The sequence below is a fragment of the Mastomys coucha genome, unplaced genomic scaffold (assembly GCF_008632895.1).
Source record: "Mastomys coucha isolate ucsf_1 unplaced genomic scaffold, UCSF_Mcou_1 pScaffold12, whole genome shotgun sequence".
NCBI classification, from domain to species: Eukaryota; Metazoa; Chordata; class Mammalia; order Rodentia; family Muridae; genus Mastomys; species Mastomys coucha.
Window position 1 is genome coordinate 84,879,748 of NW_022196894.1, and position 13,857 is coordinate 84,893,604.

Consider the following 13,857-nt stretch of genomic DNA (forward strand, 5'->3'; position numbering starts at 1 on the left):
TTTTAAGCAGCTGACTAATATTCTACTGTGTAAATAAATGCACCACATCTTCTTTATACAATATTCTGTTAAGCAACAGCTACGTTGTTTCCAGTTTCTGGCTACTACAAATAAAGCCACAACGAACATAGTTGAGCAAGTGTCCTTGTGCTAGGATGGAGCATCCTTTGGGTATATTCCCAAGGGGAATAGCTGGATCCTGAGGTAGATTGATTCCCAGTTTCCTGAGGAACCTACCATATTGATTTCCATAGTGGTTGTACAAGTGTACAGTTCCATCAGTAGTGGAGGAGTGTTCGCTTTGCTCTACATTCTTGCCAGCATGAGTTGTCACTCATGTTAGTGATCTCAGCCATTCTGACAAGTGTAACATGGAATCTCAGAGTCATTTTGGTTTGCATTTCTCTGATGACTAAGGGTGGTGAACACTTCTCTACTCATTCAAAGTATTCACTCTGTTTCTTTACAGCAAGTTTGCTGGCCTAGTTGAGCAAACTAGGGCATGGAGATGTGACATGTCTGATTTACTCCCACATAGATTTTATGTGTGTATGTGTGTGCGAATGCCCACAGACACAATACACACACACATACACACACACACACACACACACACACACACACACACACACGTCTTTGCTTTTAAACAGTAGCTTTAATTGTATTTGTTCTTTGGCAATTGCCCATATGCGTATAGTGCATTCTGATTACTCTCAGTTCTCTTCTATTTCCCTTTCCCCTGTTACCACCCTCCTCACTTCAAGGTTCTTTCCTACGTGCATGTATTTTTGTCTTGTTATCTATTGAATTTAATCAGGGCTATTTCTTTGACCATAGACCCATCCGTGGGGACAAAATAGCCACTTCTCCCCCAGAATTCACTACAGCCAATAGTTAAGCAAAGAGGATAGGGTTCCCAGTCAACCCTTCTCTGATCTATACATGATTGAATACGTCGAGTCTCACCCAGGCTCACTAAAGCAGCTCCAGTGGCTATGAGATCATGATACGTCATGCTCAGAAAATAGTATGTAACAGCTCTTTCCCAGTCTTTTGCCTCATATATTCCTTTTCTCCTCTTTTCTTTTATTGTTTTGCTCTTAAAATATTCTTATTAATTCCTTGAGATTTCCCAGATCCAATACCTCCCCATGTCCCTCTTCCAATTTCATGGCTCCCTCTCCACACTCTCCCCTGTCTCTCTTTCTCTGGCATAGGGTCTCACAGTCTTGAAACTCACTCTGTAGACCAGGTTGGCTTCAAACTCACAGAGACCTGCCTGCCTCTGCCTCCCAAGTGGTGAGATTAAAAGTGTGTGCCACCACACTAACATTCTCCCTCTCTCTTTAAAAGGACCAGTTGGATCCAGTTTGTGCTCTCCATGTATTTATGGTTTGGGGCCATCCACTGGACTAGTGTTGGACTGCCAGCAGTCACACCCAGAATGAGAACTGACTCTCCCTTCCCCAGAAGCCACCAGTTGTCCATAGCTCCTCAGTTAGGAGGGCCATGGCTGGACTGTTGGCAGATTTGATCTTGTGTTGGTCTTGGGCAGTCAACCATAGTTGCTCCAAGTTCAGGAATGCATTGGTCTCAGCATGTCCCCAAAACAGTGTTTTGCTCCTATCTTCCCAAATCTCTGGCTCTTACAGTCTTTATGTCCTGTCTTCATGGATAGTCCCTAAGCTTGTGTGTATGTGCACCTGAGATGTACCACTTGTTTCATTCTTTCTGATCCCTCATCTTCAGTGTTCCCTGAGCCTTAAAACAGGTAGTGTAAATGTTCTTCTTGTGAATTTTTCCAAAGTTTTGCCCATTAGAATAATGATGATTTCTGGCATTCTTATATACATTTATATTAACTCATATAATCTTTCTTTCTTCATTTCTTCCTTCCTTCCTTCCTTTCTTTCTGTCTGTCTGTCTGTCTGTCTGTCTGTCTGTCTGTCTTTCTTTTTGGCAGTTCTGCAACCTTATTTGACATTCAGCAGGTTAGTTCTCATCCACACTGACTGACTGTAGATTTTTGACTGTGGTAACAGGCATGTAAGTTACCAATGTGTAGAGCTTGTTTGGTTAATCCTCATCCTCATTACCTTTTTTGGACAAGCATACTTGGATGTTGGATGTGATATGGGACATTCTTTATTCCCTTGGCCCAGAGGGCTTTATTGAGCCTGGTGTCAATGCACACACCTGGAGTCCCCATTTTCTTCATGGAAAATTTCTGAATTTTTTTGAGTGCCCAAGGAGCACACTTCTTGAAGCCCACTCCATGGATGCACTTGTGAATGCTGGTGGTGTATTCTCAGGTCACCACCTTGTTGATGGCAGAACAGCCCTTCTTCTCGCCACCCTTCTTTGTGGCGAGAAGGGCCCAAGTTGGAAAGGAAGGGTTTGAGAGATTGTGGGAAGGAAAGTCAATTCTTGTAATTTTAATAATGATAAAGTATCTCCCACTTTGTATCTGGAGAAATCAAAGCATAGATTATTTCATTAAATTAAATGAAGTCTAGGAGAAGAACCAGATTCTTGGATTCTTAAGTGGTGTGTGTTGGCACTGACTTCAGCGAGAAAAACAGGGACTGAATGATGGTGGTTATGGCTGTGTTCCAACAAAGTTTTATATACCAGAGAACAGTCTGGGTTGGACTCATAGGTCACAGTTTTCCACCTCCCGTCTTAGTGCTTAAGACCATGCTTGCTTAGATGACCTAGTTTGGTTCCTAGGACCTACACAGTGGCTCACAACTGCTTGTACTTCCAGCTGTAGGAGATCCAATCCTCTTCTGACCTACAAGGGCTCCTCCACACATGTGGTATGTATATACACACCCAGGCACATAAAATAAATTTTAAAGAATCCATATGATTTCGCATATCACCTAAAGGCTAAAAGCAAAGCCAATGGGCCGGTGTCTTGTGCTTGCTCTTGATCTTTGAAGCTTGTGTGGAATTTTCCTTGTGTGGCTCTGACAAACCAAAAAAGAAGCAGGAAGAGGCTCTGGGGACTTGAGGCTTGACTGTGGTCAGTGGCAGGAGGAGAGGCTGGCCTGAAGATGACCTTATCAGGGAGTGACCATGCTTTCTAAACAACCAAGCAAGTCAGAGGAAGCACTGCTCTGGAAAATACAAAGTCTTCACAAAACTCTCGTATTGTGTTGAGAAATTTATATCATCAAATTATGATAATAGCCTATACTATGAGCATATCCTAACTCATAATCAGACACAAACTCGTATGTGAACATACTATGGCCCCTTATTTCTAGGCTGGTCTGGAACCTATTTTGTAGACAAGGCTGGCCCTGAGCAAATGGAGGTCTTCTTGACTTTGCTTCCTAAGTGCTGAGATTAAAGGAATACACATGATTCCCAGATGAAAGTCCCTTTTTTATTAAAAAATAACTCCCCATAACAATGCTTGAATTTGTGTCTGGAGTGTTTCCAAAGGCCCACGTATTCTAAGCTTGGTCCCCAGCTGGGCTCTTGGCAGATTGTTGAATTTTCTCCCTTTGCTTCATTCCATGTGGGAGAACAGAACATCATTGCCTTCTCCACAAAATGTTCCTGCAGTGAAGTACTGTTCTGCCATAAGTGCCAACCAATGGGCTCAAGTGACCATGGATGGAAGCTCCTGAGACCATGAAACAAAATAAGCCCTTCCCTTTTTCACTTGATTTGTCTCAAATATCTTGTTATGGTAATGAAAAGCTGACTAGCATAAAACAGTAAAAATACTTATTGCTGAAAAGAATAAAACAAAAAAAAGTGGGTATTGGTACCACTCAGAAACATATGGTTGATGTGTTAATATTTTCATGTGCACATAAATCCTTTCTGGATTGAATTTCTATGTATTTTTTTGCATTTCTAAAGAGCCATCTGGGTTATTTTGGGTTTCAGTTGTGGGACTTGACTTCATTTGTGTTTCCTATTTGTTGCTTGAATGTGTTTTGGGTAATGAGTCCAGACATGCACCATCATTCCTAAGGTGACAGAAGAGTCAGTAGATATTATGGTTGGAAAAGTTTCAATTTATATTACCAGGCTCCGACAGAGCATACTTAGACTATCTAAATAGTCTAAATAAGAAAAATGAGACATTTTTAATTTATGTTTTACTCACTGTTGTCAAATTATCCTTTGTTGAAATCTTTTCCACCGTAGCATCTGGCACACCTCTCTCTCTTGGAATCATTTTTGATGTTAGAAGACACAGCTATGAGTATTATAGCCCATGCACTGGGAAGCCTCCAGGATTACTTTTATGACTCTGGGACTCAGAGATGCTGCCTCTGTCAGAGGCACACAATCAGAGAAGGAGATGAGTCCCATGTATTTAATATAAACTGTCACTTTAAGAAAGATCTGTTTTCCATCCGTGACTGTCAGTGTCTCTGGACTCCAGTTATTGATAACTGTAGCAACATCAATGTCACCATCAGCTCCTCTAGAGGCAGGCCTAGGGACCCAAGGTGAGAGTCACTAAAGATATGGTATTGGATTCATTTTCATTGTTTTGGCAAAGGACCTAAGAAGTCAACTTGTAAGTCTGAAAGATTAATTTGGTCTCATGGTTTTGAAAGCTGTAGCCCATAGTCACTTGGTCCCATTGCCTTTGGGCCTGTGGAGAGGCAATTTATCATGGAGTGTGTGATGAAGAAAACTGCCCCCATCTATAATATATCCAGGAGAGCAAAGAGAGAGTAAGAGGAGGGCCTGGACACTAATATCATTAAGGGCATTCCTTCAGTCACCTAAGAGAGACCACCCCCCCAAAAAAGTTTTCATCACTTCAAAGTCATGCTGTGGACAGCAGAGCAAACCTTCCATGCGTGGGTCTTTGGATGACATTTAAAATGCAAGGCATAATTATTTACTTGCATTCAGCACATAAAAGATGGACAACTTTGACTTCTTTGAGGCTGAATGTATTACCCATAATTGTCACGTGAACCTGGATGCTAGGCCATGGAACAGCCTGCGATTGATGGATCACATGATAAAAATATGTTTGGTTTAGTAAGAAATGATCAAGTTGTATTCAAATGTTCTTTTATCATTTTGTATTCCCACTAGAAGTGAGGGAGAACTAGCATTCTTCTCCATACGTACTTCATCGGCTTTGGGATGTGGGCAGTGGGAACGGGTACCTAGGAACACCACATTATTTCAGTCTGCAGCTCTCTAATGACATGAAAGCCCATCATCTTTCCATAGGTTTACTTGTTACCTGTTTACCTTTGCTGAAAAAGTACCTGTTCAGAACTCTTTCCCAGGCTCCTCATCCCTTCCCATCTCCCCGGCTGGATTGTTTTCCCTCTGTCCAGTTTTAAGTTTTCTTCTCATATTTTGGATTACCCTGTGCATTTTGCAAATATTTTCTTTCAGTTTGTGGTTTGTCTTTGCATTCTCTTAACGTTATTTATATTTAACTATTTAACCTTAACATCATGGTTCAGTTATTTTTAAATACCCAAGGCATCCAAGTTTTCAACTGTAAAGAGAAGTTTGAAGGATCCCGATGTTCCCGATTGACCGCTGACCCCTTTTATGAATGCCTGCCTGTGTAGCATGAATCAAGTCATCAAGCTCAGGACCAGCTCAACCTCAGACCTCACCTTCTTAATGGGATCATCACTGCTCCGATCCAAGAGTCTGCCAGTGGCCTGTCCAACTTGGCTGGGTCTAGCTGAGCTGACATTTTTGCTGACTAGAGTCATGCTATCTTTGCCAGTTCGCTGGAATAGACACAGACACGGATTGGGTCACCACGAACACATTCCTGTCTTGTGAAGCAAGTCTGTTAGTATTTTAGGTTTGCCAGGACTAATGAATTAAAACATTTGGACGCTCTACAACTTGCTGTTTATCAATGTTTTTGACAGGAGGAGGGGTTTTTCTTTTGCTCTTGCTTTTTCTAGAAACATGACAACATCCTGGCTGTCGGGGTGGCAAGGAAAGGAGAGAGGGGCTATGCGAGGAAGCGGAACAGGGAGGTCCCGTGGGATGGGACGCTGGGGTCCGGGGCAGAGCAGGTAGTGTGCATGCTGGGCAGCTGTCTCTGCTCCTCAGAGTGTCTGTGGCTGCTATGCAGCAGGTGCAGACTGCTCTCTCGCTGAGTCTTGACTCCACAAACTCAACGACTGGCCAAGGCAGTGGCTGGCCCTGGATTACACAAGCGCAGACTCTCAACTAAGTGAGGTAAGGCAACAGGTGCGACACTCAGCTAACCGCTCTGAGCACAGGCAACTTAACTAAGGCTCCGTTACAGTGGCTGGAGAAGGACCCAGCAGCCGCTTTCCCCAGGAGGTGCGATGGAAAGGCAAGTGTGGATGCTGTGCGGAACTCAAAAATCTACCGGATCTGGACATCATCCTTTCGGAAGCAGACAGATATTTTCTATTGTCTTGCCCTTAGCTGTGTTTATCGTCTTCATTCCTCTAGCTTGAAACCAAAGCAAAGGTCTGCTTAGTAAACCCAAGAGGCAGATTTCCATCTCCTGTGCTTCATTTGTTGATGCAGGGAAGTGGGCAGGGATGTACCTGAAGAGGTGTGAGCTTCCCATCCCTAGAAGACACTCAGGCAGACTGGGCACTGTAGGACGAGAAGTAAGACTTTCCCTTTTGGCTACAACTCTTGGAGCTTTTGTTTGTTTTGTTCAACTTGAGACCGTCTGTGCTCTTTCTTCAGAAACAGGTGGTTAAGAGAATACTTATACCAAGCAGAAGAAACCACACAGAAATGTGTCAGAGGGTTTTTTTGTTTTTTGTTTTTTGTTTTTTGTTTTTTGTTTTTGTAAAATCAAGAAGTGTTAAATCAAGAAGTTGATTTTGTAAAATCAAGAAGTGTTAACTCATAGTCATTTTAGGATACCATCCTTTTGTAATGTAGTTATATGCTATGGTGTGTAGAGTGTCCAGTGCTCAGAGCTATTGTGCAGATTAACTTAGTGGGCTCAACAGAATTCTAAGTGGCTCATAAACATTTACTGTGTTTTTAAGCTTTACTGGATGGCTGATATAAGCCTGTTTTCTTTCAGTATGGTACCTAAGACGGTTCACAATGTATGCACCTCTGAATGCACTTGGACAAATGTATGCCTTGGACTTGCCTACATAAGTAATTATAAAAACAAACCCCAGTATTCTGGATACTATTTTTAGACACAGAAAGGCTATGGGAAAGAGTAAAAAAAAACCTGACCATGAGAAAATATTCCGCTACCGTGGTTCCCAAGATCCTGCCAAGGATGGCTAAAGATATTATTTATATTTTGCCATTTTTGGAGACGTTTTCCTTAAAATATCATGCAGGGTTTTTTTTTTTGGGGGGGGGGATCCTGCCTACATGAGTTGAAGAGGAGAGAGTTTAGGAGAGGCATGACCAAAAGTAGAAAGGCTAATATAGGATGTTTTCCACACATTGTCTCTAAGTTTATTAACTAAATAATAATTTAATAAATAGAGCCAAACATTCATAGGATGCTTTTAGGTGTTTTGTTTTGTTTAGACAGAGAGGGCTTTGTGTAGCCCAAGCTGGCTTTGAACTCACGATTTAGTAAATATCTCCTTGGATCAGCTGATCCTCCTGCTTCTACATGTGCTGGAAATTATAGCCATGTGTTCTACAGCCAGGGTTTGGTTTGGGTTCTACCCTGCCTGCTGTTAAGAGGTGAAGCCGTAGGCACACGTGTCTGATAGACTTCTAGCTCATCAGGTAGTTAAGAATGTGATTTTCATACTCCAACTGTAAGGTGGTGTAAAATGGTTTGGGTTTACTTTAAATGATATTCATCCTTTACTACCTCCCAAACGAAACACTGTATTTAATTTAGGCTTTGTGTGTTTGTGTGTTTGCGCATCTGCATGGTCATGCAGGTGTGCACATACATGTGGAGGCCACAGGCCAATTCCCAGTTTGGTCTTCCTTGCTCTTTGAAGCCTGGTCTTTCACTAGTTAGCAGGGCTTGCTTGCTGCCAATTAGGCCAGGCTAGTCGCCCTGGGGGCCTCCGAGCTCTGTTCGTCTCTGTCTCTCCATTACTCAGGTCACAGGTTTGGACCACCATGCCTCCTGTTTTTTTTTACAGGGGACTTGAACTCAGATCCTTCTGCTTTCGTGGCAAGTATTTTACCAGCTGGGCTCTCTCCCTAGCCCCTAAGCATGGAAAAGCATCTTAGTCTGAAGCCACCTGAGACTCTATTAAGACTCTATCTTTTTTTTAATATTGCCCCCAATTAAAAATAACAGGCGACCCTCAAAACCAAGATTCAACTGATCAGTGGAAAGCGATATTGAAACTATAAAATAAGAAATTTTAAACCATATTTTCATTCATTCTGGATGTCTATTACCAAAGTAAATTTTTTTTGCAGAAGAGAGAAAAAAATTAAAATGGACCAGGTACGTAATACAATGTGGGAAAGTCAACTTGCTAAATCTCCCTTCTTATTTCCGAGGGTCTCTGGAGAGTCAGGGTGTGACGCTGGGTAAACTGACAATGGCTATCTCTTGTCCTTGCAGCTGGAAGACCCAGGAGAAGGCCGGGCCTCAGGTGCCCACATGATCAGCACAGCCAGGGTGCCTGCAGATAAGCCAGTACGCATCGCATTTAGCCTCAATGATGCCTCAGGTACACTTGGCTTCAGGGGAGAGGGCTGCCTCCTACACGTGCAGAATTTTCATCCTATTTGTGATTCTACGTAGAATGGTCAAAATCGTGTGTTTGTATAGCCTGACAAGAAGGTGTATGATACCACCACATACTGTTAGATATTCCAGAAGTGCTTCTAGAAGCTTCTTCCCCCTCACCACCACCATTCATTTGCTTGGTTTAATCCCTCCTTCCCTCCTCCTTTTCCCATTCTACCTTTCCTTCAGGGTAAAATCGCGGAGCTATAACAACTTCTAAGGATAGCAGACGATGTCATTGTTAAAATGGCCTGAGGAAATGTTTCTTAAGAGCTGGCAGTTGGTTAGATAATATAAAAATATCACTGTCCCCATTCCAGTCACCCGTATGTGAGGTTGGTGTCTCACTGGTGTTCCCACACTTCCGGCTAAACAAATAGACTTCACCGGGAGTGATGAATGGGGCAGGTGAGGAGGGGCCTCTTTAAATAGTAAGGTCTGAGGTGAGCCTGCCTTATTTAGAGCCTTTTGCCATAGCTCCCCTCAGTGACCTCTTAACACGCATACGGAATTGCACCACCCTTGATCAAGGGGCCCAAGTGGTGGGAGGTCATAGCAGCTATGAAAGGAAGCTCTGCTTTATAAGCACCGGCATGGACCGTTGCTATGAGTCTAATGTTGCCTGTTAAAATCACCTGCTCACACATTACCATTTAAACCTCGGGCCTTTTGAGAACAGATTCTCACTCATTTTCTCTGCTATTCTCTCTCTCCCTCCCTGGAGTGTCCACATAGGAGCGATGCTTTAAAAATTAATGCTTCAGGGCCAGGGTGATAGCTTAGCCAGTAAAGTGCTTGCCACACAAACAGAAAGACCTGAGCTCAGTTTCCTAGAAGCCTTAGGCAAAAGCTGGGCATGTTGGTGCCCACTTCTACATCCAGTATTGGGGAAATAGAAGCAGAAGGATCCTTGGACTCTGTCCCTGCCTACCCAGTGGGTCCCAGGATAGTAAGAGAACTTGTCTTAAAGAACAAAGTGGGTGGCACTTGAAAAATGGTTGTCTTCTGGTGCCTACACACACACACACATGCACACACACACACAATTAATGTGTGGAAAGTGGCAGAATCATTCCAAAAGAATGTAAAGTAAGGAATTTGGCTCTAGAAATTCTGGTATGGCACACACATATGCTACATGCTGGGTGACTTCCCTGAAGTGCAGAGTGTACTGGAATATGGAGAGGTGAAACCTTGACTTTTTATTATATATTCTTGACACAAATCCCATAACCTTTTTTTTTTTTTAATGTACTGTGTCTCCCATTCAAGAGTTAATCTGTAAGACATTGGTGAGAAGAACCACACAAACAGAAATAAACGCTATCATTCTGATTCTCTTTGTGGTAGGAACTCATCTATGTTCTTTGTGTCAGTTTAAATGACCATATAACATAGGCATGAACATTCCATACCTACAGGGTAGAATTCTGAGGCTGGAGACCACATTGTTAGGTAAATAATGGAGTTGTGATCCAACTTCAGGTCCTTAGAAGTTCAAATCTCTTCATTATGTCTTGTTACTTATCTAAAAAGTACAAGACAACCCATTTCAGTTTTTAAGACACTTCATAAATACAAAATTTCAAGGAATGGCCTGTATCCAACAAGTCGACCTCAAGACACACATATGCAAGTTCATAATCCAAGAATTAAGGAGATGTCTAATTTCCCTTCTTCTATGCATGTCCCATAGCCACAGAACATGTCCCATTATAATAAACAAGGTTACAAAAGAAAATTTCAGTCTAAAAAGCTTGGTTTATTCAAGTAAAATTAGTACATAATTTTGTACAAGACAAAGAAATACACCATATCATAAAAGAGTCATAGAGATGTGAGTCTCGCCTTTGGGCTGGATGGATTACGTTTTCTTTGAAGTCCAAATGTATACCAAGATTTACATGGCACTGTCTTTGAATTCTCATGGCCCTAGCTGAGAGTTTTTGAGCATTTTAAATCAATATTTACATTTATTTTTAGTCTCTTTTCCTTTTTTTAGTGTTTTCAAAATGCCTGCTTTTGAAATTTATGGTTCTTAACAGATGTGTTTGAAACAGGTTACACTTTAAATAATCCTTACCCTCCACTTCCACAAAAGGATGCGTAGGAAGCTTATAAAGAATCTACCATGCTTAAATATTTTAGCTTTATGATCGATGTGCCTCAGTTTATCAAGGAAGGCTGTCTGCCTCTAGAATCTAAGGGAGTGTGTAGTTCTCATTGTTTCTCAACCTTGCCCGACTACATCCTGAGCATCCAGCAAGAACACATGCTTAGAAAAACAAAAGCCAAATGAAGAACATGAGCTTGTGAAGAAGATGGGTTGGAGCATGAGGAGGACTCAGAGGAACATAATGGATAAAGGAATGGATATGCTCTAAATATACTGTGCAAATGTGTAAATTTATCAGAGAATAAATAAACATGTTAAGAAAAAAAAGAACATATGTATAAAGGTCTTACCCCTATAAATATTGATCTTATAGACTTACTACTTTTCTGTGAGGACAAAGGAAGCCCTCTTACATATTTATACATATTAAATGTGTGGTATTTCAAGGACTGGTTGGAGCTGAGGACTTGGAAAATTTCTATGCACACAAAGTTGTTAGTTCACCAAAAGATGCTTTGCAGCTATTTGGGACACTCCCTCCGAATTCTTGAATAAGGAGTGTGTGGAGCATCCCCAGGCACACAGAATAACACTTGCCATCATGCAAGCTGTACATGCCTTCTGAATTCCAGGGTGTCCACCCTGTGAATCACATATTTAGGAAGGAAAAAAAGGGAAATATACTATACTTTTATAACAAGTGGGTAAAGGAACGTGGCATTTGGAGGAGTCACTAATTCCACACTGTTAGATAGATTATGGATGGGATATGCAAAGTGAAGGAAAGAAGGCATCTTCACTTGTGAATGTTGATGATATATTTGTTTCCTTTTTTGAGGATCATTTATTCTTTGACAATTTTATACATATATAAAATTTATCTTGATCATATCTACTCATTTATATGATTTTGTTTATTTATATGCGTATGTGCTACCCTGAGATTAGAAGTGGGCACTGCATCCCTTAGAGCCAGAATGACTGGCATTTTCAGGATACAATGTAGCAGGAGTGCTGGGATGAGAACTCTGGTCCTCAGGACTGCACAGCAAGAGTTCTTAACCAGTGATTCATCTCTCCGGCACCCATGAATTTATCTCTTGTAGGACTAATGTAATTACTATTCCAGTAAGTTTAGGATATTTTGGCATATATTCCTGAGACATTTACTGTAGATGTTTAGGGGTTTGAAGTTAGGAAAGGGTAATTTGGGACTCATCTTCATAGTGTAATCTGAGGTAAGCTAGCTATTCAGCCTTATTGAAATTTGTTCTTTCTTGAGTTGCATATGGAAGGAAGAATGAAATGCCACCTTATACATGAAGCATTTAGCCAAGTGCTTAAATGGAACTGATTGTGGAGTATATAAACAGCTAGGGCATATGTGCCCCATGGACATTCCACACTGCTTCTTGATGCCAAGATATATTCCACAGTGTCGTTGCCTGCTGTTGTTTGGGGATTAGACATTCAGTGAGTGACAAGTGCTATGGCCTCTCTCAGCAGCTGACTTTTCTTATCTCCTATGCCTCCAGGATTTTGCTAAAGTATTAGGATGCACATGACAGGGGTGGGTGGGTGGACGCGATGCACCCAATGAGACAAGACATGAATCTCCCTCCCCACAAAAACCGTAGAAGTCTGAGGTTTGCTTATTTTTAGTCCATGTTATCTAGAGAAACTGGCAAAGTCCTTGGAAGGAGCTACCAATAAAACTGAGCTGAGAGGTAGTTTATAGAAAGGTGTCATCTCTAGGTGTAAAGCATATATATGTATATGTGTGTGTGTGTGTGTGTGTGTGTGTGTGTGTGTGTGTGTGTGAAGTCTATCTTTTAGCAATTTCTCCTCCTATTGCTTCCAAGCAGAAATTGTGAGCAAAACCTAAAAGTTGGGAAGAGTGTTGTGTGTTCAGAAAACACTAAACCATGGTCTGTTCGCACAGCCGCTGATATAACAATAAGGTAGACATTTGGTGGAAGAGTCTAGAATGTGGAGAGGAGAGAGAATGGAAGAGGTGCTCTATACCTACACAAAGTGATGTGAGTCTGGGTTTAGGATGCAATGATGGAGTTTGAGAAAAGATTTTGCAGGCAGGATTGGAACTGGTGACAGTTTAGCTTTCGAGAGTGAAGACTAGTGATTGTTCATTGATAGAAAATGAGGAGCTGGGCTTCAGAGTCTCCGTGGACTTCAGAGGGCTTCCATATAAGGCAGGTTTTGGGGAGAAACACGTAAGGTACAGTCATCTTTTCCAGTCCTCTGCCCTTCATAATTGATACTTGGGTAATTGTAAATCCTGGAGGCAGCTCCGCTTGCCTTCAATAAGGTAGTGGTGAGATTAGCTATTGCTTTGGCTCCCAGAGCACACTCTGCCTGCCCAGAAGCTCTGTGGATTCATGACTCAAGTGCGTGCGTGCACACACACACACACACACACACATACACACACACACACACCAGTTAATTTTGATATGCAGTGGCTAGCTTAATGGCTGGGTACTCATAAACCTTTCCCTGCTAACAAACACCCGCCTCCAGTATTCCCAAGTTAACATCTTTTAAAATCTAGATTTCATCTCTGCTACCCCAGGTCCAATCGGGGAAGTGGCCCTTTGGCCATATACCCTGATTCTCACATGTTCGCAGGCCTTTAGGTCCAGTCTTTCTTCTTTCCTGTCCTGGAGATCTCTGCCTCCTTCCTCTCTGCCAGTTCCTAGACCCAACAAATCTAAAGGTCTCACCTCACTCTACCAGCAGAGCCATTGGCTGTTGACGTCTTTATTTCCCAATCAAAATCAACTGGGAGGCAGGGACTTGCAGCATCTTAAAAACAAATGTGGGAATTCCCATGTAATTTGGGAATCCATTAAATCAAGTCCCCAACACAATATGCTCAATATTATTTCCAAACCAGGAATTCCTAAACATTAACATCCTAAATGAGGTCTTCCAGTGAATTAGTTTCCACAATAATAAATGTGCTGAGAAGAAACAAGAATTTCCCTACCTCGAATTATGGTGAACCACAGGCTCTGTTCTAATGGGA

General features: G+C 41.9%; 1 protein-coding gene and 1 pseudogene across 2 annotated transcripts in view; one reads left to right on the forward strand and one right to left on the reverse strand.

The window, feature by feature from the left end:
* Window positions 1-1,992: 1,992 nt before the first annotated feature.
* On the reverse strand, window positions 1,993-6,380 carry LOC116083723 (annotated as a pseudogene).
* Window positions 5,779-13,857, forward strand: part of Map3k7cl (MAP3K7 C-terminal like) — a 41,167-nt gene continuing 33,088 nt past the window's right edge. Inside the window, exons 1-2 of one of the 2 annotated variants that reach the window (XM_031364745.1) lie at window positions 5,779-6,207; window positions 8,528-8,636. In XM_031364745.1, coding sequence (XP_031220605.1) covers window positions 8,567-8,636 — 70 coding nt within the window. In that variant the 5' untranslated portion in view covers window positions 5,779-6,207; window positions 8,528-8,566. Of the gene's footprint in view, window positions 6,208-8,527; window positions 8,637-13,857 lie in introns of those variants that run through there. The other variant, XM_031364747.1, reaches the window with a different exon arrangement.